The 21,857-nt window shown below is 50.0% G+C and overlaps 1 protein-coding gene across 1 annotated transcript; it reads left to right on the top strand.

The window, feature by feature from the left end:
• The first annotated feature begins 1,386 nt into the window (after window positions 1-1,386).
• ETV7 (ETS variant transcription factor 7) lies at window positions 1,387-21,386 on the top strand. The gene is made up of 8 exons (XM_090282302.1): window positions 1,387-1,675; window positions 3,137-3,272; window positions 14,940-15,104; window positions 15,504-15,629; window positions 17,352-17,582; window positions 18,863-19,005; window positions 20,561-20,661; window positions 20,774-21,386. The coding sequence occupies exons 1-8, from the start codon at window positions 1,670-1,672 to the stop codon at window positions 20,889-20,891; spliced, it is 1,026 nt and encodes a 341-aa protein (XP_090138428.1). The 5' UTR covers window positions 1,387-1,669; the 3' UTR covers window positions 20,892-21,386.
• Window positions 21,387-21,857: the final 471 nt, after the last annotated feature.

The raw sequence follows: 21,857 nt of genomic DNA, 5'->3' as shown, positions 1-21,857 counted from the left end.
AGAGAGAGAGGAATGAGGTGGGGGAGAGAAACATGGATTTGTTGTTCCACTTATTTATGCAGTCATTGGTTGATTCTTGTATGTGCCTTGACCAGGGATTGAACCTGCAACCTTGTATATTGGGACGACGCTCTAACCAACTACGCTACCTGGCCAAGGCCTTTTCTTTCTCTCTCTTTTTCTTTTTTCTTTCACCTTTTGAATAGGTATTTAATCATATGGTTCAAAAATCAAAACAATATTAAAAAGTTTGTAATGGAAACCCTTGCTCCTATTTTCTATCTTGAATCCCAGCTATGTTGTTTATTACACATCTTTCCAGAAGTGTCTTTGTACATATACATATAATATATATAGTTGTATATATATATATATATATGTATATATTTGCACACAAAAGGTAGTGTGTAATACTACTGTTGGTGATGCTGGATGAAGGGTAAATGCATTTGTAACTTTGCTAGATCCTGCTGTGCTGCCCTCCATGGGGTCATAACACTTTGTACATCCAGTGAAGTGTCTGTTCCTTTCAGTCTCTCCAACAGATTATGTTACTAAACTTTTGAATTTTTGTTAAATGGATAAAAAATGATATCTCAGAATAACTTGAATTTGCACGGCTTTTACAATGAGTGAGTCTGAGCATCTTTTTCTATGTCCAGGGACCATTGGACATTTTGTTTTATGTGGACTCCCTATTCATATCTTTTGCTCATTTTTCTGTTGTATTTTTGGCTGTGTTCTTATTGGCTTCTGGGAGCTCATGTTAAGCCTTCTTTACATTAATAACAGCATCTACAACCTCAAATTTTCTGCCGAAGGTTATTAAGGCTTCTTCCCTCCTTTTCTTCCGTGGGTGTGTTGGTTTAGTGCTTACAACCGCTCTAGGTTTCCCCTCAAAGACAGAGGAAGCTGAGGCAGGTGCACACAGTGATGGGCAGGTGGGCACCACGCCCCGCGCAGACTGAGGCTGGGAAAAGGTGCCAGTGGGGATGCACTGAGTACTGGGGTCTAGGTCAAGAGGAACACCACCCCACCTCTGTTGGTGGCTCTCCGCCCGGGGCCTCGGGGCCTCCACCCGGCTACATGCCATGTGGACAAAGGTCACCCACCTCTTAGGGGAAGCAGCTAGTCTAAATGGACAGCATGAGCTGGCCCCCCTCCTATCCATCAGCGGAGACGCACAGAGGCAACTTGATATGGGGTCGTGTTCCTGAGCCCAGGACCAGGCGTTGCCTCTGTTCCCCAGACCCTGTAGAATCCCACCTTTCATCTCCCTGGAAGCCAAGGCCAGGCTGCCCGAGAGGCTGCGTACAGGCGGGAGGATGTGAGCCACAGCACCCCGGGTCTCCGCTCCCGCAGGGGCTGGCGCCTGCCCTCCCCCAAGCCCGCCCGGGTGGGAGTGGAAGCCGCATCCCGCTCTTTCGTTTTCGTTTCCCGGAAGGATAGCGACTACCGGAGCGCCTGCACGCTTGCTGGTCTGGGAACAGAGGACACACTACCCGGCACTTCTAGAAAGACATTTTCTCCCACGAGACATTTCAGTTTTCCGGGCCAAGTTAGGGGTTTGGGAAGCGAGAGTCCGGGAGTGCTGGCGTAGGGCCCGGCGGCCACAGGCTTCGGAGCGCTCACGACAGACAGCCGGGTGGCCCCCACACCTCCACCTGTAATGCAGGTAAGAGCCTGGCAGCTGAACCACACAGCCGAGCCACCTGACTCCATCCCTTCTCCACCACCTCATTTTCCGTACTCATTTTATCAGACCTTTTTTTTTCCTGGCTGTAATCTCACTTTCCAACACATTCCCCAACCTCACCGTCCTTCCCTTACCGCCCCTCACTCCCCTCTAGCTCCTCACTCTCTTTTTAAAACTCCTGTGTGCTGTACCTTCTTTCCTTCTCCTCACCCCTATATCAACCAGATGAGAAGACCTGGAAGTTTCTGCACAAGCCAGGCCCTCACAGCAGGCACACACAACCACCACGCAGCAGCCCCTCTCCTTAGCAATCCCTCTCCAGTTGCCATTTTTCCCTGGGAACCCCGTCCCACCTCTAAGCCTTTTCTCTACCTGCCCCCTCCCCAAGATCCATATTTATATTTGTAGTTTATCACACTCCTCCCTGGCCTTCATGCAGAAATCCGTAGCTTAACTCACAGCTCCCTGGCTGGCCTTTCCGAGGCAGGCAGGCAGTCACAGCCCTGGGATTCCCCATCTTCTTGCTTGGAAGAGGGTGGAGGAGAGCACACGGATCTTCCTGGAAGTCCAAGGCCAGTCCTGGGCCTTGAGCCCCTCCTCCAGCTTGGCAAGTCCCCCACTGCCTCTGAGGCTGGGTTACCTGGGAAACAGCACCAATTAGGGCAGGGTGAGGGGCAGCCAGAAATAAAATGGGAACTACCCCAATTGGTGTTGAATTCTCTCCTGCAGTGACCACGGTTTCTGGAGTTTGCTTTGCTGACTTTTACTGCAGATTGCCCTCCTCAGACCCAAAGAGATGAACGTAACACTCTTGAACGTCCTAGAGTGAGCAAATGACTCTTGCTGGGACTGGTTTCACTTTCACTTTTTTATGTTATGGCAGCCTGCGACTGGGAGTGAGCCCCAAGGATCCTACTGTTTCCACAAAATCCTGCCACTTTTTTCATCCCTTCATCCTGATGAATGAGCTACATTACCCTCTGAGGGCTAGGCTGGTTGTAAAATTGTAAAGATACAGATTTCCCTTGGTGGGACTTTGGGATTCAGAAATTTATCCTTTCTTTTTCTCTTTTGAAAAGAGCATTTAATTTTTTATGTCTGATTTAAGGTCTTTTTATCCTGGCCCCTCAGGTTCCCCCTGAGAATTATTAGACCCTCAGATTTTCAGCTTACAAATCAAGTCTTGGCAGGGCAACCTTCTGGGGTGGTTAGGCACATGCATGAAAAGCCGAAATAGGAAAGATGAAATTTATCAAGTGCCCACTATGTACAAGATGTTAATGGTATTGAGCTGAAGACATACATGGTTCCTACCTTTATGGTAGACATGGAGATAGATGTTCTTTCCGTTTGGAAAAAACCTCTTAGTACATTTAAGGATGACTGATGCTACACCAAGATGCGCTCACCTTTGACTGCCCTGGTTTTTCCTCTCTCCAGGAGGGAACACTGGCTGGTTCTCCTGTGAGCCCTGTGGCAGCCACACCACCTCCAGGCAGCCAGGCCCAAGCCAGATGTGAAGCCCAAGTGAACCTGCTGGGTGAGGGGAGGATCTGCAAGCTGCCAGGAAGACTCCGTGAGTAGAGGGGAGGAGAAAGGGTAATATTTTTTTTTTTTAAAGTATATTTTATTGATTATGTTGTTACAGTAGTTCCAATTTTTTCCCCTTTACTCCCCTCCACCCAGTATCTCCCTCCCCCAGCATCCCCCCCAAGTCCATACCCATGGTTCGTAAAAAATAACTATCCCTCCCTCTCAGATATTAAGACCCTTTGTAATCTTGTAAAGGACAATGGGCGAAGGTCTCAAGCTCCTCTAGCTGCTTCAAGCTGGACATGGTCGTCGTCCTACCTACCCTTGGGTCCAGAAATCCCTAATAACAGTGGGGGTGTGGAGGGGAGGGTGGCCTTCCCACATGGGGAAGGATTGTGCAGACTCCAGGTCAGTTGGCTGTCTCCGGACAACGGCGTGCTTGGTTTAGCAGGCTGGCATCCTTGTTGTGTTCTGGGGGCAACAGATTTGGCAAAAAGGGTTAAAAAGCATCATTCAATCCATAACTACTAGGTGGCAAAAGGCAGGGATTAATTTTTCAATGTTCCACATTAGGAGAAAAAAAAAAAAAAAAGGGGGCTTCTTTGGAGGAAGGTGTGCTAGGCACATCTCTCCTGTCCAAAACCCTTTTGCCCATTTTATTTAGTTTGGGCTGAGGGAAATAGTTTATGTTTCCCCCCTCTCAGACCTCTGGGCCCTTTCTGTCCAAGCCATTAGGATAGAAAAGAGAATTCAGTTTTAAAGTGAAGCCCACAGACCACCCCATTCTTCACCAACTCAGCCATTTAGTTCAGCCAAACTGTTGAGTCTCCGGAGGCAGCGCTGCAGAGAGGATTAAGTGAGGCTTATGCGTACAGACAATCACTCAGGTAATGCGGTCATAGGCTTATGCCCTTTGAAAACAGAAAACACATGTTAATTTATGTAACATAACCAACAAAAAAGTCTCTAAATCTGTAAGACTGTCTTATTGGGAAGACATACAGTTGCAAGGCACTTGACATTCTACTTGCCTGCAACTTGAATCTCTTTGGTGATATCACAGATATGGTTTAATTTTCAAGTGAAACCATTTTTTAAATGAGAAGAAACTTTTAAGACGGTTAGCTGCCCTACTTTACAGTCTGCCACTGATCATTGTGATTTTCCTTGAATACTGATTTTTCTCCCTAAGATTACTCTCCTTGTCTTTAAAGGGACTACATTAAGTCCATTTTTAATTTATCCTGTTCATTTGCATAAGCATAACAAGAGCAGCAAATGATGAAAGGGTAATATTTTTAAAGGCCATAAATGTGATGCATAAACTTTTCTTGTCTAAGGATTTAACGTCCCTCCATTTGCTATTTCTTTGCTGGGTTTTCTTTAACTACTCCTTGGTGAGGAAGTCAGTGGGGGGAAATGTGAATTCTTCCTGAAGAGAATACAGCTAGCATGACCAAGTGTGAGGGCCCTAGTCTCCTCCCTGGTAAGATGAGGAGGGCTGGGATCCGATGAGCAGTTGGGTCCCTTCCAGCCTAAAGACCAAGAGTTGGGGATGTTGCCGGTGAGAAAGCCATATGGGGCTAAACAGCAAACAGTTGTATGTACCATAGAACTCTCTTTTAAATAATTATGTTTAATTTTTATTGTTACAAGTGTCATGTACTTATTAGCAAAAATTGGGAAATGGCAGAGAAGTATAAGAAGAATATATATAGAATAATCAAATTCACCTGCAAATTGTGGTGGTTATGGTGGGGGAAGGGGTGGAGATAGAAGAGGGTATGGGATAAATGGTAATGGAAAAAAAATTTAAAAGAATGTAGGTTGTAAAACAATAAAAAACAAAAAACAACCAACCAACCAAACAATTCCCCCCCAAAATAACCACAGGAAATGTATTGGCCACATCCTTTATTTCATTTTCTAAATAATGCTCTTGCCTGAGGAAACTTGTAACCATGGATGAAGGTATTTCAAATGGCAAAGCTGAGGGATAGAAAAGCTAAATGACATGCTGAAGATCACAACAGGCCCTCCATGTTCAGGCTAAACCTTAGTCCTGCTGATAGTCTTCTAAGAAATTTTTAAATGCACTTCCTAAACCGTGGAAGTCATGGGATCGGCAGTGGCTGAGGGGCCGGGTCTTTGATCTGGGTGGGGGTCTTGGCAGCTGTGAGAAGGCACGTCTGACCTGGGTTGTAAGGCACCCGGGCCATTTCCTGCTCAACTGGACCCATGGCTGGAACACTGCTTTATTGATTTCACACCGTTCTGGTTTCTTGGCCAGCAAGGCTTTCTGAGGCGCTGACAGGACTGAGCAGAAGGTGGGGTAGGACTGCACCCGCCTTGGGAGGACCCTGCTGCCCCCTAGTGCCTCTATTATCTGCTGCCTGGCATTTTCTGAATGGGGAACAGGGCCTGTCTTTCCATGTTTAGAGGAAAGGTGGGGACCAAGAAGACATGGATGCGCACGGACAGGAGAGAAGCCCAGAGTGTGGAGGAGGCTCTCTGGTGGCTCAGAGCAAGCAGCGTAGAGGGAAGTGGTGTGTGTCTGGGGAGCAGGGCGAGAGCTCTGTAAGGAACCTCTATTGTTTCATTTCACCCGGATGTCAGCTCTGGCTGATAGCTTGGGGCTCAAGGCTGCTCCAAGGAAATATTTGACAACAGTTACATAGAGGGTAGGATTTGGGCTCCATTCCCAGCCCAAGCCACAATGATGAGGAAAAACAGGACCTTGGGGACAGACTTGAAGACCCTGAGTGTTGTTGCTGAGAAGGACCTTAAAGGTTATCTAATCCAATCCCCTCACAGCCCCTGAGGACACTGGGACTCAGAGAGGGAGGGACTTCTCTGCAGCCCCCACAGGGCCCTCGGGGGTTGTTCCCCGTGACTGCCTCCCCCATACTCAAAGACCACTCCCACAACTGGCTCACCAAGTCCTAGGGTGTCAAAGCCCATAGAGACCCTAGATGCCACCTCAGGTAACTTCCTCACAGTCCACATGAGAAAGCCGAGGCCCAGGAGATGTGTTCTGCTCAGGGTCAAGTACCCTTCAGCCCCTGCCTTCTGTTGTGTGCCTTGCTCAAGACTACTGGGTGAGAAGGCCTAGACGCAGGGACTTCAAAACTTTACTCACCACCTTGGTAAATACAATTATGTAAGCCTTTTCATTTTTTGAGGCCCCCTTCAATGGGGCCCCTCTTTATGTGCATTTCTAGTGACAGGAATTTCCTCCCCTCTTGAACCAGCCTGTTCCCTGGTTACTCAGCTCAGATCACAGGGTCATGGGACCTATCTAGATAGAGCTCCTTAGGTACTAGTCCTATTGCCTTGGGTTAGATTTCTTCAGAAGCACACCTGGAAATACTCCACAGAGGAGAGAAGGAGCTCAAAGTGTTCTCTCAGGCCAGTTAGCTCTGTGGGCAACTGGAGCTCAATCCCAGTGGGGGCCTCTCAGGGGCAGTGAGAACACACCCTGTGTTATCCCAACCCAGGGGTAAGAAAGCTGGGTCTTTATCCACTCATTTCTCATCCTGATGGGATGATGGCTGCTTCCAGGGGTACGGACTCCCCAGCTTTCCAAGTTGCCCCGTTCACTGGCTGAGTCAGGTGCAGAGTAAAGGGCAGCGTTTGGCCGTCTTCGGTGTGTAGAGGTGAGAGCCAAGGGCCATGGGTGGAGCACCAGCGGCGTCTTCTGTATTTCTCCTAGCAGACTCCATGACTCATATTTACTTCTGAAAATATTCAGACAACACAGTTCTGGCCCTTAGTAAATATCTAACAGTCTTAAAAGACAGAGTAGGCTAAATGACTCATTTTCCTGTCAACAACATCCCAAATAAGCCAACTGCTGACACCTAATGAGAGTTTGACCTTTCCGACAGTTGGGGTGATGTCAGCCCAATTTTTGCATTTCTGGAAATTGGGTTTCCCTTTCTGGGCATCTCTCTGACATTTATTCCTAGTCCCCCGCCCCATTCCATCCTCTACCTCCAGCTTCCATTCTAACCATCAGGACTGATTTGCCTCAGCAGGAAGGTGAGCAAACAAGACAAATCTGATTTAGCTTTGTGAGTCAGTGCCAAGTGCAGCACATGAGCTAGGGGCCCTAAGGCTTGCTCTCTGTTTGTTTGCCTGACGAGATGGGCAGCAGGACGACTGTGATGTCTAGTGACAGTCGGTGGGCTGGGTGGAGGGATGGGATTCACAGGCCTCAGGCAGAGTAATCCCCACTCACAGAACGAGACTCACGACTATGCCAAGTAGAGAGAGAGAGCGCTGAGCCCTGCCCCCCAGGGTCTGCCCAAGGTGGAGTCAGGAGCCACAAAGGTAGTGCCCACCCTATGACCACTTACAGAACCCAGGCTGAGGTCACAGGGGAGCAAATCTGGGAGGAGACGATGTCACCTCAAGGGACAACTCTGGGATGTTGGGAGGAGGTAGTTTAGACACAATCACCAGCACAGCTTCATTCGATGACAGAGAAACTGAGACTCCTTGAGACAAGAGTCATCTTTGATGTCAAAGATCAGATGAGACCCCAACCCAGAACTCTTAGTTCTTGGTCCTGAGTCTTTGTTTTCTAGGGGCTTATTCCTGGAAGAAAGTTCTGTGAACTTCCCCACTTTTGGACGTAGAAGGATTGAGTTATCTTTGTGTTTTGACATTGACTTTCAAAGCTCCTAGTTGTGGCTAAGCCACAGGAATAGACATGAGCCCCACCTCTGATTTTCAGATGTCACCTGCAAAGGAGTGGCATCTCTGCAAGTCCCTGGCAGGGAAGTGAGGGAAAAGGGCCCCCGGGGGCTCCCACAGAGTTTTCATGGCCCTGTTCAAGCTCACGCCCTTCACTTCTAGGAGAGTCCTGGACACTCATTTTAACAGATACAATTCTAACAACTGTGGCTTCCTGGTATCCTAGAGCAGGACTTTTCAAATTTTAATGTGCTTGTGAATCTCCTGGGTTCAGTAGGGCCCAGGTGGGGCCTGGGATTCTGCATCTCTAGTAAACTCCAAGTGCTGTTGCTGCTGCTCCTGGTAGTGTATCTGAGGACCTCAGTTATGCAGCTAAATCCTAGCAGTGATTTTCAAAGTGCTAGTCAAGACTCACAAAGGAGGTGAAATCAACTTAGTGGGTCAACGTAAGTATGTTTACAAAATGAAATAACGTGTATCAGTACATCAAGAGGTAGCTGTGATTTCAGGAGCACTTTGTTGTGACTATCTGTATGTAAGCGTATGGGTCAGGATATAAGATGTATGTTCTACTGTGGGTTGAGGTCAGAATGGCTTGAGAAATGCTGCCCTGGATCATGGCATATTAGAGGCAGTACGTTAGATGGATGCAGGTGCAAAAGCACAAAGGTGGGGTGGAGTGGGGAGAATGGAGACTGGAAGAGAAGGTTCTGGAAGCTGTGAGTATTGACAGTGGTGTCATGACCTGACAGTGAAAAAGACAATGGCAAACAGCAAACAGATGGGAAATTCCCAGAACTAACAATCTGAGGACAAAGAGCCTTTCCTTCTAAACTCAGGGCGTGGGCTGGGCCGTATGAATCTTTGTGTAAATGGAAGAGACCCCTTCTCTGAGAAGAGGCCAAGGCAAGCCCTGGATGGTTTTCACTCCATTCTGCCATTCCGCCTGTCGATGTGCCTTAGTGCCGGACAGCACAGCTGTCTGCGCTTGCCCCGCTCCCCCAGTCAGGTGACAGCCACAAAGCTGAGCGTGATTACCAAGAAAAGCAGTGCTGGCCAAACAACTTGGGCAAGCAATGGTGTGACACATTAGAGGGGCACCTGGACAGATAGTGTCATGAAACAAACTAAGGACAATGTTGATGCTAAACACAGTTATGATGGCAGAGCTAGTCCCTCTGTTTTCAGGCAGCCTCCCCCCATGAGAATGCCAATAATTGTAACAAGGGCCTTTTGTTGAGTTTTTACTCTCGATTAGGTATCGTGCTGTGCGTATCCCATACATACACCATCTAATTAAATGCACTCAATGGACCTGGGAAGTAGGTTCTGATAGTATCCCCACCTTATGGATATGAAAACTGGCCTTAGAGTGGGGTGAATGATTCTGTCCGTAGTCAACCACCAGTAAAATAGTGAAGCTGGGATTTGAACCCACGTCCCTCAGAACCTACAGCTGTCACTCACACTGAGCAACAGCCTCCAGCATCAGATGATGACAGCTCGCATTTTTAGGAGACCAGCCAAACATTGTACACTGTGTCCTGCATTCGTCCTGGAGGCCCTGCCAGGTGGGTAGAAGCCAGCTGTTAGTTCTGACTTGGACGCTGGCGGTTGGTCCAGCTCTGATGCTCCTGGAGGTCACTTGACCTGGTAATCTGCAGGGAGTGTGAGGAGGAGCAGGAAGCAGCTTTGATCAGGTGAGGAGGGGCAGTTCGAGGGGGTCTTGAAACCAAGGTGGAGGGGTTTTGACTTAATTGGGTTGATAGTTAGGACCCACTTGAGTTTCTTGAGCAAGAAAGTGAAAGAGAGTTTCTTGAGCAAGTGTCGGAAGAGGGACCTGGTTGGTTGGGGCCGGAGGGCTGGAGAGGGGGTTCGTCAGTATGCCCAGAGGCCTTTATGGCCCTCAATGATTTACTCAGCTCCCTCATTCAGGCAATTTATATTTATTGAACATCTACTATGTGGCAGGCGTTGCTGTAGGTGCTGGAGACTGACTGAGTCTGTGCCTCATGGAACTGACGTTCTAGTTGGGGGGGGGGCGTGCAGTGACTACATGAGGAAGCAGTAAGCCCAGTATACAGCTGAGGGGGGTGGGGAGCCCCCACATCCAACCCTGCTCTGCGGGTGGGGGATGGAGTGTGGACTCTTCGGTGTCCAGATCCCTCCCACCGTGTCCTGGACAGGCTGCTCCTCCAGCTGCCCCAGCCAGTGGGGTCCCTGTTCAGATCTGTCCCCAAACTGGAGCCAACCAAGTTGGAAATTCCCAGTGAGCAAATCTTGGGGCAGGGAAAGCAAGGTGATACCTGCTGGAGTCCTGAGAGACAAAGATGGTTGGTGAGAGGGAACTGGAAACACAGCCGAGAGAGGGAGAAGCCATGGGCTGCTCTGCATGTGAAGCCCCAGAGGTTTGGTTAGATTGGTGGGGAAGACCCAGCCAGGCCCATCTCAGTCACTAGGTCAGGGAGACTTCTGTGGGAAGTCAACAACTTAGCTAATGCTCACCAGAACTTGCTGAGCTCTTAGGTGCACTGGGCCCTGTGCCAAGCATTTTACACTTGTGACCTCATCTAACATTAAGAGCGCTGTTTGTCTTGGAAAGCACATGCCACATGCCAGACACTGGACGTTAAATGGACTCTCTCACAGAGTCCTCGTGACAGCCCTGTGTGGCTGGCACTCTCTGTTCTTGCTTTAGTTGCTGAAGCTGGTCCAGATGAGGAAATGGAGACACAGTCATTTAGGTCCCAGCTGGCCCGGCATCATTATGGGCACTTTCTGTTGTTATATGTTTTCACTTTTACTTGTTTTTTAGGTATAACTTACATATAGTCAAGTGTGCTAATCCTAAATGTCCAACTCCATGAGTTTTGATGTATGTATACACCCATGTAGCCACCATGTACATTAAGATCTAGACCATTTCCAGTGCCCCAGAAAGTTCCCTTGTACCTCTTTCCAGTTAATTCCCTTCCAAAAGGTGACCACACTTCTCATTTCTCTCCCTGGAGGAGCCCTGTTTATTCTTGAACACAGTTTTAAGCCTGGCTTCCTTCCCCAACATAGTATCTTCAAGTTTTATCCACGTGTTGTGAGTAGCATTTGGTTATACTTTCTGGTTCATTACCGGGCTGCATTTATTGCATGAAAACATCACATTCTGATTGTCCATTCTCTGGCTGACAGATATGTGGGATGTTTCCAGTTCTCATCTATTGTGAACTGAGCCATGGTGGACATTTGCATACATATCTTTCGGTGGCTTCGGTCACTGTGCCTCTTAGGTCTTTACTTAGGAGCGGAAATGCTAGATTCCTAACCTCAGCACCACACTCCTCCTCAGACAGCACAGCAGCCCAGAGAGGCAGTGCTATGAGTCCATGTCTCAGAGGGGGAACAGGCTAAGAGACTTGGTTAGTAAGGGGCTGAGCTGGAGACCAAACCCTGAGCTTGGGGATTTGGCCACATGCTGACCCACTGCTTGGAACCTGGTCCTTTCCTAGGGTGAAAGTCTTATCTGAAAAGCCTTTTAACCGTATCATTCTTTGAAGACATGGGACAGAAGGTCCCTTTTCTTTATCACTGGACTGGAGGTGCTGGCAGCAATGGGATGCAAGGTCGGGGTACAAGAGAGCAGGACATAATGAAAGAAAAACCAAATTGCACTGCAGGCAGATGACAGGCTTCAAGGTCTCAGGTTCTGCTGTGGGCTGTGTGTGACCTCAGTGTCCCTCAGAGGGAGCTTGAGAAGTCTCCTGCCCATCTCTGTGGAGCTGGGAGCAGAACCATATCTATGGTTGATAATGTCTGCAAGTTCAGGGTTTTCCCCTCTTAGTGTAGTTAAAGTTATTTTATGGAGGCAGAACAGCCAGGAGCATGGTGTTGGGGTGGGGATAAAATCCATTCCCATGCTCTGGCCAAACACAGGAAAATGGGCACTTCTGACTCAGGAACCATAGTTTCAAATTTTCAGACTGACAGCCTTAAATGTTATTAAATAGGCAATGTTGCAAAAAAAAAAAAAAAAAAAATGCAATTGCCACTTGGCCCTCGGAGCCCCAGAAGCCCTGACTGGCTGTGTCCGCCGGGCTCAGACACCTCCTGAATCTCAACCCATGTGGCCTCAAAGTGTTACACACACAGCTTTCTGTGTCTGGCTCTATCCACAGGCTGAACTCCCCCCGAGGCTCCGCCTTCCTATTTCCACCAGCAAGGCATCATTTCCCCTGCATTTCTGCCAGGTGCAGGTGTTACTAAAATGACATCTCATTCTTCTGTGATTGTGCCTGGCCCTGACTAGTGAGGTGACCTCTTCCCACGTTATTAGTGGGGCTGCTCTACTGCAAGGGTTCTCAACTGGCAGCGACTTTGCTCTCTGCCCCTTGGGGACATTGGGCAATGTCTGCAGACGTTTTTGGTTGTCATAACTTGTTGGGGTGTGTGTGTGCACGTATGCCATTGACTTCTAGTGGGTAGAGGCCAAGGATGCTGCTAAACAGTCTATAACGCTCTGGAAAGGCCCACAGCAAGGAAGTCTCAGGTCCAAAGTGTCAATAGTGCTAAGCTATCCTGCTCCCCTGTGAACTGAGGTAAGATTTTTTGTCTTAAAAAACATTGAGATCCCTGGCTGGCGTGGCTCAGTGGGTTGAGTGCTGACCTTCGAACCAAAGGGTCGCTGGTTTAGTTCCCAGTCAGGGCACATGCCTGGCTTGTGGGCCAGGTCCCCAGTTGAGGGTGTGCAAGAGGCAAGCACACATTGATGTTCTTTCCCTCTCTTTTTCTCTCCCTTCCCTTCTCTAAAAATAAATAAATAAAATATTTAAAAATATTTAAAGATGCTCTTGACAGATCATAGGCATTAGGCTTCTGTCATTTGCAGGTATTTCCCTGAAGTCTGTCTCTTTTAGCTTTGTGTATGCTATCTTTGTCATACATACAAAAATCAATGTTGCCATAGCCTCTGAGTCTCCTGTCATGGTTGAGGTCTCCTCTACACTTATTTAGTCAATATGGTTTCTTATTTCTACTTCTACTGAGGTAGTCATTAGGCCTTAATCCATCGGGAATTGATTTTTTGTGACTGGTAGGAGGTGAACGTCCAAATGTATTTTTTTCATGTGGGGGCCTGTTGTGGTTTCACCACGTGTTAAATTAACTGTCCTTTCCCACTGAATGGGAAGCTCACCTCTGTCATATTTTCACACGCACACACACACACACACACACACACACAACCCTCTGGGCTCCTTCTTTTCCAGTGGTTCTTGTCAATCTTAATTTAATACTATCAGATCTTAATTACATGACTTTGGGGTATGTAGTACCACAAAGCTCATTTGTCACCTATATTTCCCCACCTCAATAACTTTTTGGTTTATTTCAGACATTTATTCTTTTCCTCCTTATTCATTCTTAGGTTCCGAAATAAGGCAAAGGAAGCCTGTCCTTCCTTCCAAGCTGGGCTGTGTAGCCCTGCTTCTTGTGTTTGTACGTAGCACAGCGCACTTGCCCTTTGTGCTGCTGATCAGGATTGTTATGAGCTAGTCCCTGCTTGCTGGAGTTCCTCCCTTCTGCCAGCCTCGCTCTGTGCCCTGTCCCCAGCAGTGGCATGGTGCTTGGCACAAGGCTGGTGCTTGTTAGATATTGGCTGAATGAATGAATGAGTAGATGATGCACATTTTGTAAAACGTATAAACTACTTTTATCTCTTATGTTGTTTTGGGAACAAGGCAGTCAGAGGTTGGCTTAGTGTCACTGCCAGGGTGTGGAGTTGGACGGTTGCATCTCTCCTCTGCCTCGGTTGCCTTACCCATCACACTGGGCCCGGTGAGCCCCGGGTTCCTTCCCCTCTCCCATGGCCGGGGTCCTGACAGGGACGAAGAGCTCCTGAGAGAGAAAGCACCACACAGAGCAGAGCACCAGCCAGACCTATCACAGAGGCACAGGGATGGGGGCCCAGTCCTTTCAGGGGCCCAGGAAAATATTCCAATTTCTTTTGAAACCAGAAGAAAAAACACTTTTAGGTGAAAGAAAATATTTTAATATATATAATATACTCGCCTTTTTGCCAGTGAAGTCATAAAATAAAATTGAAAAATTGTTTTAGTGGAGGAAGGGGCCCATGAAGGCAAGAGTGCCAAGGGCACATGAGAGTCATGCTCTGGCCCTGCTAAACAGGCTAGGATAGGGAGGCAGATAATTGGCATTAGGAGCATAGTAATCGGCAGAGCAGAAGTGTAGGGGGAATAAAAGAAGGCAGCCACTTGTCTGGGTATTGCCAGAGATACATGCAAGCTGAAGGTAGGTGGAGACTCTCCTGCCCCCGGGGTGCTCCCTGAGCAAACCCAGGTCTGAACTGACACAACGGAGTGGAAGAGTACAGCAGTCTGACAGGCCTGGTGTGCCTCATGCCACTGTGCCAATTAACCTCCGGGAGCCTCAGTTTCCTTATTTGGAAAACAGTAGCAGTAACACCTTCTTTGTAGGACAGGTTGGTCATTAATGCAATCATTTGACATGTGTTTATCAAGCACATACTATGTTCCAGGCACTGTCCTGGGATACATACACAATGTGCCCTCGCACACCCAGCCCAGTGCCTGGCATAGAGTAGTTCTTCATTAAACATTTGTTAAGTGAATAATTGGAAGACAGGCTGGGGGCAAAGGGGGTGGGTGGGAGGGGCCCCCCAAATAAATAAGTGAATGCATACATAATGCTGCCTAGATAATAATAAACATAAATACATAATTATATCTAATGTAAAGTATAATTAAAAAGAAAGTGAGGTGCCAGGAAGGGGAAGAACAGGACACGGTGACAGAGACAATGGCTGGGCATTCGGGGCAGGACAAGAGAGCATCTGCTCAGACAGGGCGCTCAGGGTGGGTTTTTCTGCGGCGGTGACATTCAAGCAAGGGCCTGAATCCGCGGATGAGATATGGATGGGGCAGGGCCCCACTCCCCGCCCGCGCCCGCGCCCCCCTCAGCCGCGTCCTGCCTGCGCTTGCAGGGATCCAGCCCGCGCTCTGGAGCCGGGAGGACGTGCTGCACTGGCTGCGCTGGGCCGAGCGGGAGTACTCTCTGCAGCGCACCAGCGAGCCCGGCTTCGAGATGAACGGCCGCGCCCTCTGCATCCTCACCAAGGACGACTTCCGGCTCCGCGCGCCAGCTTCAGGTCTGGAAACTCCCTGGCTTTGCTCTAAACCAACGGAAACCCAGGTAGGCTCAGGGAGGGAGAAGGAGGGGGCGCGTGTTTGAGGATCATGCTCACCTCCCAGCACTGCTGACGCCCCTCTTCCCATCCATGTTTGTCTGGTGGTTCCCAGCCAGCGCCAGCCAGCAGCAGAGGAGTCAATTTGGCTGTTGTTTTTTGAGCCCCAGGGGTCTGTCCTGCTCCCCCACTTTCCCAGCCCTTTCCCTGTGGCCCTGTCTCCCCTACCACACTACTGCCTCTCATCTCCATCAGCACGAAGCTCATGACAGGACATGCCACCCAAGAGGCAGGTGGCAGGGGAGTGCAGCCAGCCCTCCCCACCCAGCGTGGTCAGCAGCCCCTCTCCCGCCCCTTCCCCAGGTGATGTCCTGTATGAGCTGCTCCAGTACATCAAGACCCAGCGGCAAGCCCTGGTATGTGGCCCTTTGTTTGGAGGGGTCTTTAAGCAGAAGATGCCCAGTCCACACTGCAGCTACTCCCTGGAAGGTGAGGAGGCCCTTAACGGAACTCAGGGACCCTCTCAATTGGCCTCATTGGGAGGGCTGGGATTCCTCCAGGCAAAGCTGTGAAAGAGGCAGAGGTGTGGGTGCTCCCTATCTCCTCCCTGCCCCACCCCTCCCTCCCTCTGGGAGCCCCAGCCTGTGGTGCAAACATGTGGCCAATGGGCCTTGCCTCTCACCTCCTCATTTCTCTGCTCTCTTTTCCAGCAAAGGGTTGTTTGTACAGTGCCTCTCTTTCTTTTTCTCCTGATGTCTCCATGGAAACTGCTCTCGTCAGGGTCTCTAGAGACCTGAACCGAGGATGATCAGTCTGCTCATTGTGACCTCTCACAGCCTCCCACCCAGTGGGTTATCCTCCTTCCCTGCTCTTCCCTTGGCTTCTAGGATGCCCCACTGGTCATTCTTTTTCAGTCTCCTGGTTTCTCCTCTCCTGCTCTACTTCTAAATGTTGGGGTACCCCAGAGCTCAGGGAGCATTTTCTCTATCTGCACTCAGACCTGAGTACTCTTACCTAGTCTCGGGTGGGAAATACCATCTCGTGCTGATGATTCCCATGTATACCTGGACCTCTCTGAATCCCACACACTGCCTGCCCTTCCCCTCCACTGCAATGTTGAACAGGCGTCAACTCCAACAGCAACTCGACTCCTAAAGCAAGCACCTGATTCCTGCCTCCCCCTGAGTCTTCCTGTCCCTTTCCAATTGCTCTGGGGAAAATGTCGGATGTCTCCTTTGATTGCTTTCTTTCTTTCCCAGCCACGAACCTCCTTATTGGTCTCCTTGCTTCTACTCTTGATATCGTATGACCTGTACTCAACAGAGCAGTTGGAGAGATTCATTAGGTCTTGTGACTGCTCTGCTCAAAATCTTCCAATGGCTCCCATCCCACTTGGAGTCAAGGCTACAGCCCTTACAATGACCTTCTGACCCTCTGCCATCCTCTGCTACCCCTCTTTGCTCATGCTGCTCTAGCCACACTGGCCTCCTTCTCCATTGAACAGGCCAGAGACACTCCTGCCTCAGGGCCTTTGCACTTATTCCCTCTGCCTGGCAGTCCTTTCTCCAGATACCCACATAGTTCACTCCTCTACCTCCTTCAGGTGTCTGTTCAAATGTTAACATGTCAGCGAGACCTTCCTTGACCAATGTGCACCTGCACCTTTCCCAGGATTTCCTATCTGCCTGCCTTATGGTGCTTTATTTTCACCCTCCATATTATACACTGTTTCTATATCCTTTATTATTTTAATCATCTATCTCCCTCCACCCCCAACTAAAATATAAGCTCCATGAAGGCTGGGGGTTTCTGGGGGTTTAGTAATGTGTCCCCAAGATTCTTAGAATAATACTTGGCTCATAGAAGGTTCTCAATAAATATTTATTGGGTGCACAGAGAAGACAGTGGGTAGAGATACAGGGCACCTGGGCTCTGGACCTGGCTCCGTCACCCCTTGGCTTTGTGCACAATTTTACAGATGAGAGAACAGGCTTGAGAGATGAAGTTACTTGTCTGGAAGCTGGGGTTAGCGCCGGGGCCGTCTGGCCCTTGCCCGTGCCCTCCGTTGCCTCCCTGCCCTTCTAACCAGGGACTGGGTGGAAGAAGATCCTTAGGAGTGCTGTGCGCTGGGCTCCCAGGCATGTCATTATGGGGGCCTGGGCCAGGGGAGGCACTGGTCCCACAGAATCAACAGTGCTCATTTGTTTGCAGAGGGGACCGGGCCCTCCCAGATGGGACCCCAAAGAGGCCTCCTGCAGCAGCCACCAGATCTGGGAATTACCAACTCCTTGAGCCACCTGGACACCCCTGGTCTGGCCAGGTGCCCCCTCAGCAGGGAGGAGTCCCTCGACTTATCTCGCTGTGCAGAGCTCAGCTGTAGGGCTCAGGGAGTTTGCTCCTTCCCTGCGATGCCGAAGGCCCCCATCGACGGCCGGATTGCAGGTGGGTAGGAGGCCGTGCTGCCCTGGCCTGGGGCGAGGTCACACATGACAAGGAGGAGGGAGGTTTTGCTCTGGGACACGAGAATCCGTCTGTGCTGGGCGGGAGGGGTGTGGGGTGACTGTCCTGTGTGCTGACCACAATCTGGTCACAGCGAGCAGTGCTGCCTGGGATGGCCAAGACCACCCTGTCCCCAGAGCAGAGACAGTTAGGCCAGTCATAGTCAGACCGTCAGTCAGGTTAGCATTTAAAACCTTATTTACTTTTAAATAGTTGAGTGCTTACTATGGGCCAGGCATGGTTCTTTATTTAATCCCACAAGAGCCCTTGAGGTTGGTGTTATTATTAGCCCCACCACAGATAAGGAAAGGGAGGCCCAGAGAGGTGGAGTGACCTTCCCACACTCACACAGCAGTAAGTGGCTGAGTTGGGATGTGAGCCCTGGCAGCCTGGCTCCAGAGCCTGAGCTCTAACCAGGTGATACACTCCCATTTTGCATTGGTTGTCAAAGGATTGACCTACAGAGGGGCAAGCAGACTGACAGATAAGCACCAAAGTGTGTTTTCTAGCCATGCTGAGGCCACTATATTTCTTCTAAGACACCACAGAGGGGGAAGAAGCTTGACTTCTGGGTGGGAAATGACTGGGAATCACTAAAACACAATTATTTGAGTTTTTAAAAATAATAATGCATAACATTCCTTGAGCGCTTACTCTGCACCAGGCACTGTGCTAAAGGTTGTTGTCGCTCTTGTTGTCTGTCATGTCATTTCCTGCTCACATCACGCCACATGAGGGCACTGGCTTGGAGGCCCTGTAGTGGAAGAGAAATCGAGGTGCTCCTGGGTTCTCTCTGCTACTACCCCCTGCAGTGGCACATCTGGTTTTCCTGAATCTCCTGTTAGGATGCAGACGGATGCTAGAACCTGATTTAGCGGAGTCCAGGGGGCTGAGTGACTGCGCCAGGGACAGAGAGAGACCTGAAAGCTGCCTGCCCCTGAGGGGAGGGCATTGGCTTTGTGGTCTGCAGAGCTGGGTTAGGCTCCCTGCTCTGCCTGCAGGAGCTTGGCGCCTTGGGACTTATCTGTACCTCTCTGAGCCCATCGCCTCATCTCTTCCTGGGCATAAAGGTAGAGATCCCCTAGAGTCAGGGTGATTGAATGCCCCCCGCCCCCCTGATGTTCACCATCCTACTGCACACGGGGGCCCCAGAGCGCCTTTCTGATGCCCATCCTCACAGCTCCAGGCAAGCGCCCTGTCTACACCCCTGTGCTCAATTGCAGACTGCCGGCTGCTGTGGGATTACGTGTACCAGCTGCTCTCTGACACCAGGTACCAGGCCTACATCAGGTGGGAGGACAAGAACGCCAAGATTTTCCGAGTTGTGGATCCCAATGGGCTCGCCAGACTCTGGGGAAACCACAAGGTGAACTTCAGCCCTCAGAAGGGATGGTCTCCACATATCCAGAAGGCGACAGGGCCGGGGACTCAGAGTGGACCCCTCAGCACTAGGGCACAGTCCTTAACTGATGGGGGCTTCACCAGCAGCTCCAGAAACTGTTGGGGTCGTTTTATTTGGGGAGATCCTGAGGGACAGACAGTTACTTCTTGACGATGGGGACTGTTCCTGGAACTTGGGAGTCTGGCTTTCTAATCGTTTAGTCCCACCTTTGCTTAGCATTGGAGCCTTTCACAGCACATTTACATGAACTGCACAAAGTACACTGGGGAATGGTTGGGCCAGACAAGGAAGCGGGTTCTGGAGAAGCTGGGACAGAAACCCAGGTCTCAAGCCCCGCGGGAGTGTCTTGTGTCAGGGCTGGAAAGGCCTGGGAATCAGTGAGCCTAGCATTCCCGGTGTGAGGAAGGCCCATACCTAAATGGGCGTCTGCCAGGGGAGTCTAATAACTATTTATTTTAGTAAGAATCAGGAATTAAAAATTTAATTATCATGTTAACGATCATGTGAGTTAGAGTGGTGATATAAAGCAAGTGTTCTTGTCTATAAATTAATTCATTTAAGTAAAAACAAATGAGTCTTTTAAAGAAAACTGTTAACAATAATGATAATCTGCAATATGGAGCCTTCCCCTAAGTGGTACAGCATTTGATCCGTTGGCCCTGCTCCCAGGGCTTTTCCTCAGAGCAGCCCCCTGAGGGTGGGTGTTATAAGATGGGGAAGGGGGAGGGGTGCCGATTGGTTTATCAACTCATCCGAGAGTCTGTAGCCAGGAGGTGGCAGAGTGGGAACTTGAACCCAGATGGTAGCTCCATCCTCTATTTTGCCTTTCAGCAGTGCTGGTGGCTGGAAGGATGCAAATGACTCAAGTTTGAATGTGCTTATCTGGTCCAATCGCCACAGAGTTCAGGGGGAATCTGAGGCTCAGAGACTAGTAAACTCATTTAGTGAGTACACAGTGCATCCCAAGCACCGTGCTAAGCGCTCTCATAGATCAGCCATTTAATCCTTCCCACAAACCTGCGAGACAGATGTTCTTATCCTTATTTTATAATTGGGAACGCAGATTCAGAGAGGTAAAGACACTCATCCACGGGCACACAGCTGCTAAACGGTGGAGCTGGGGCTTCAGTTGACATCAAAGCCCAGCCGCTTTGCCCCTGTGCTGCACTGTCCACCCCACAGAGAGAGGAGGAAGTGACTTGGCCCTCGTGCCCCCTCACCATGCCATCTCTCTGATTACATTTTCAGCTAAATGTATATTTACTTGTTACTGCTTGAGACATTTGCTATTTAAAAGCAACATGTGATTTGCTCCTGCCCCAGGGTTCTCAGCCAGAGAGATGAGAGAATCACTCCATTATTTCTCCCCCCACATCCCCCTGACTTTCTCCTTCCAGACTCAAGAGAACTCCCACGGGCCCTCACAGAACTCTGGGCTGCTCCCTTCCAGGTGTGGAAACTGAGGCCTGGAAGGAGCGGGGTGGGAGTCGGGTGTGATGTGGACTGCTTTGCCTTCCAGAACCGGGTGAACATGACCTACGAGAAGATGTCACGTGCCCTCCGCCACTACTATAAGCTGAACATCATTAAGAAGGAGCCCGGGCAGAAACTTCTGTTCAGGTGAGTAGCTTTGGGGCTGAGGTGCGAAGGGGAAGCAGGGCTGGGGTTGGGTGGGCTGGAGGCCCCCGCAGCTGGGGCAGAAGCTGATTTGCAACTGGGGCCTGAATTCCAGATTTCTAAAGATACCGGGTGAGATCATCCAGGACAAAGGCAGCTGCGTGGAGCAGCTGGAGAGCCAGGAGCAAGCCAAGATGGATTTCAAGGAGGAGATGCTGGAAGTCTCTCCATGAGGAGCGTTGGACTCCAGGCACTGATGGACCAGAGGCTGAGTCTCCCGTGAAGGCAACTAAGCTGCACGGCCTCCTGCCTCCTCCCAGGCAGCAGGATCCCCCGGCGGGTTTTGCACTGACAGGATCACAGCTGTCGTCTTGGACCTTAAAGCTGCTGGCGACGGGGACCTGCCGAGAACTGGGAGGCTCACATCCAGGACCTTGTCAGGGGGGCATCCTTCTTTGGGTAGGGAAGCCCTGAGGCTGGGCAGGGGCACAGGGTGAACTCTCTCCTTGCCTTCCCCTTGACTACCTGCCCAGCTAGGGCCGAGAGCGCCAGCCCAACTCCTTCAATTTACAGGAGGAAGCAGAGTTCCCTCACTGAGCTTCCGCTTGCCTCAGCTGTCAAAGGAGCATGCTCGTGAAAACCCGCCCTCGGGCTGATGTATAAAACGGACAGAAGGATCATCGCTTTGTCAACCTTTAGTAATAATAACAACGATACTTGGCATTGAAGTGCTCACTGTGTGCAGGCCTTGCGCTCCGGGTCCCACCTGTATTTTCTTTCATTCAATGCATACACCAAGTCCGTGAGGTTTAAAGATGAGGAAATAGAGTCAGAGATTGCAGAGCTGGGATGTCTCTCCAGAGCCCAGTGCCGCCCCCTCTTTTCTGTTAGCAACTCTGAGTGCCTTTGGCGCTCTTCAAGCAGAGGCCACGGCCCTTGGCATCTTTGAGGAACAACCCCCTTGTCCTCAGTTTTCAGTCCGTTGGTGACACTGTGACTGTGGCTCAGTGAAGATGGCCACTCCCTCCACCTGTGGCTTCCTACGCTCTTACACCTGTATCTGCCATGTGCCTTTGGGCAAGGTGTCCCACCTCCCTGGAGCCTCAGGGTTCTCATCTGTAAAGCGGGGATGCTGCCCTGACTGACCTCACAGGAGAACCAGAAAACTTTAGTAAGGCAACATTTGTAACGTGCTCAGG

Source organism: Furipterus horrens, unplaced genomic scaffold, assembly GCF_987537825.1.
Source record: "Furipterus horrens unplaced genomic scaffold, mFurHor1.1.pri manual_scaffold_6, whole genome shotgun sequence".
Classification (NCBI taxonomy): domain Eukaryota; kingdom Metazoa; phylum Chordata; class Mammalia; order Chiroptera; family Furipteridae; genus Furipterus; species Furipterus horrens.
Note: the sequence above shows the minus strand (reverse complement) of the source record. Positions and strands in the feature narration are given on the sequence as shown.

Bases quoted from the DNA above. Each gene is read 5' to 3' on its own strand.
- ETV7 (XM_090282302.1), top strand. The intron at 15,630-17,351 runs GTGAGGAGGCCC...ATTTGTTTGCAG, and splicing joins CTGCAGCTACTCCCTGGAAG to AGGGGACCGGGCCCTCCCAG. The intron at 20,662-20,773 runs GTGAGTAGCTTT...CCTGAATTCCAG, and splicing joins GGGCAGAAACTTCTGTTCAG to ATTTCTAAAGATACCGGGTG.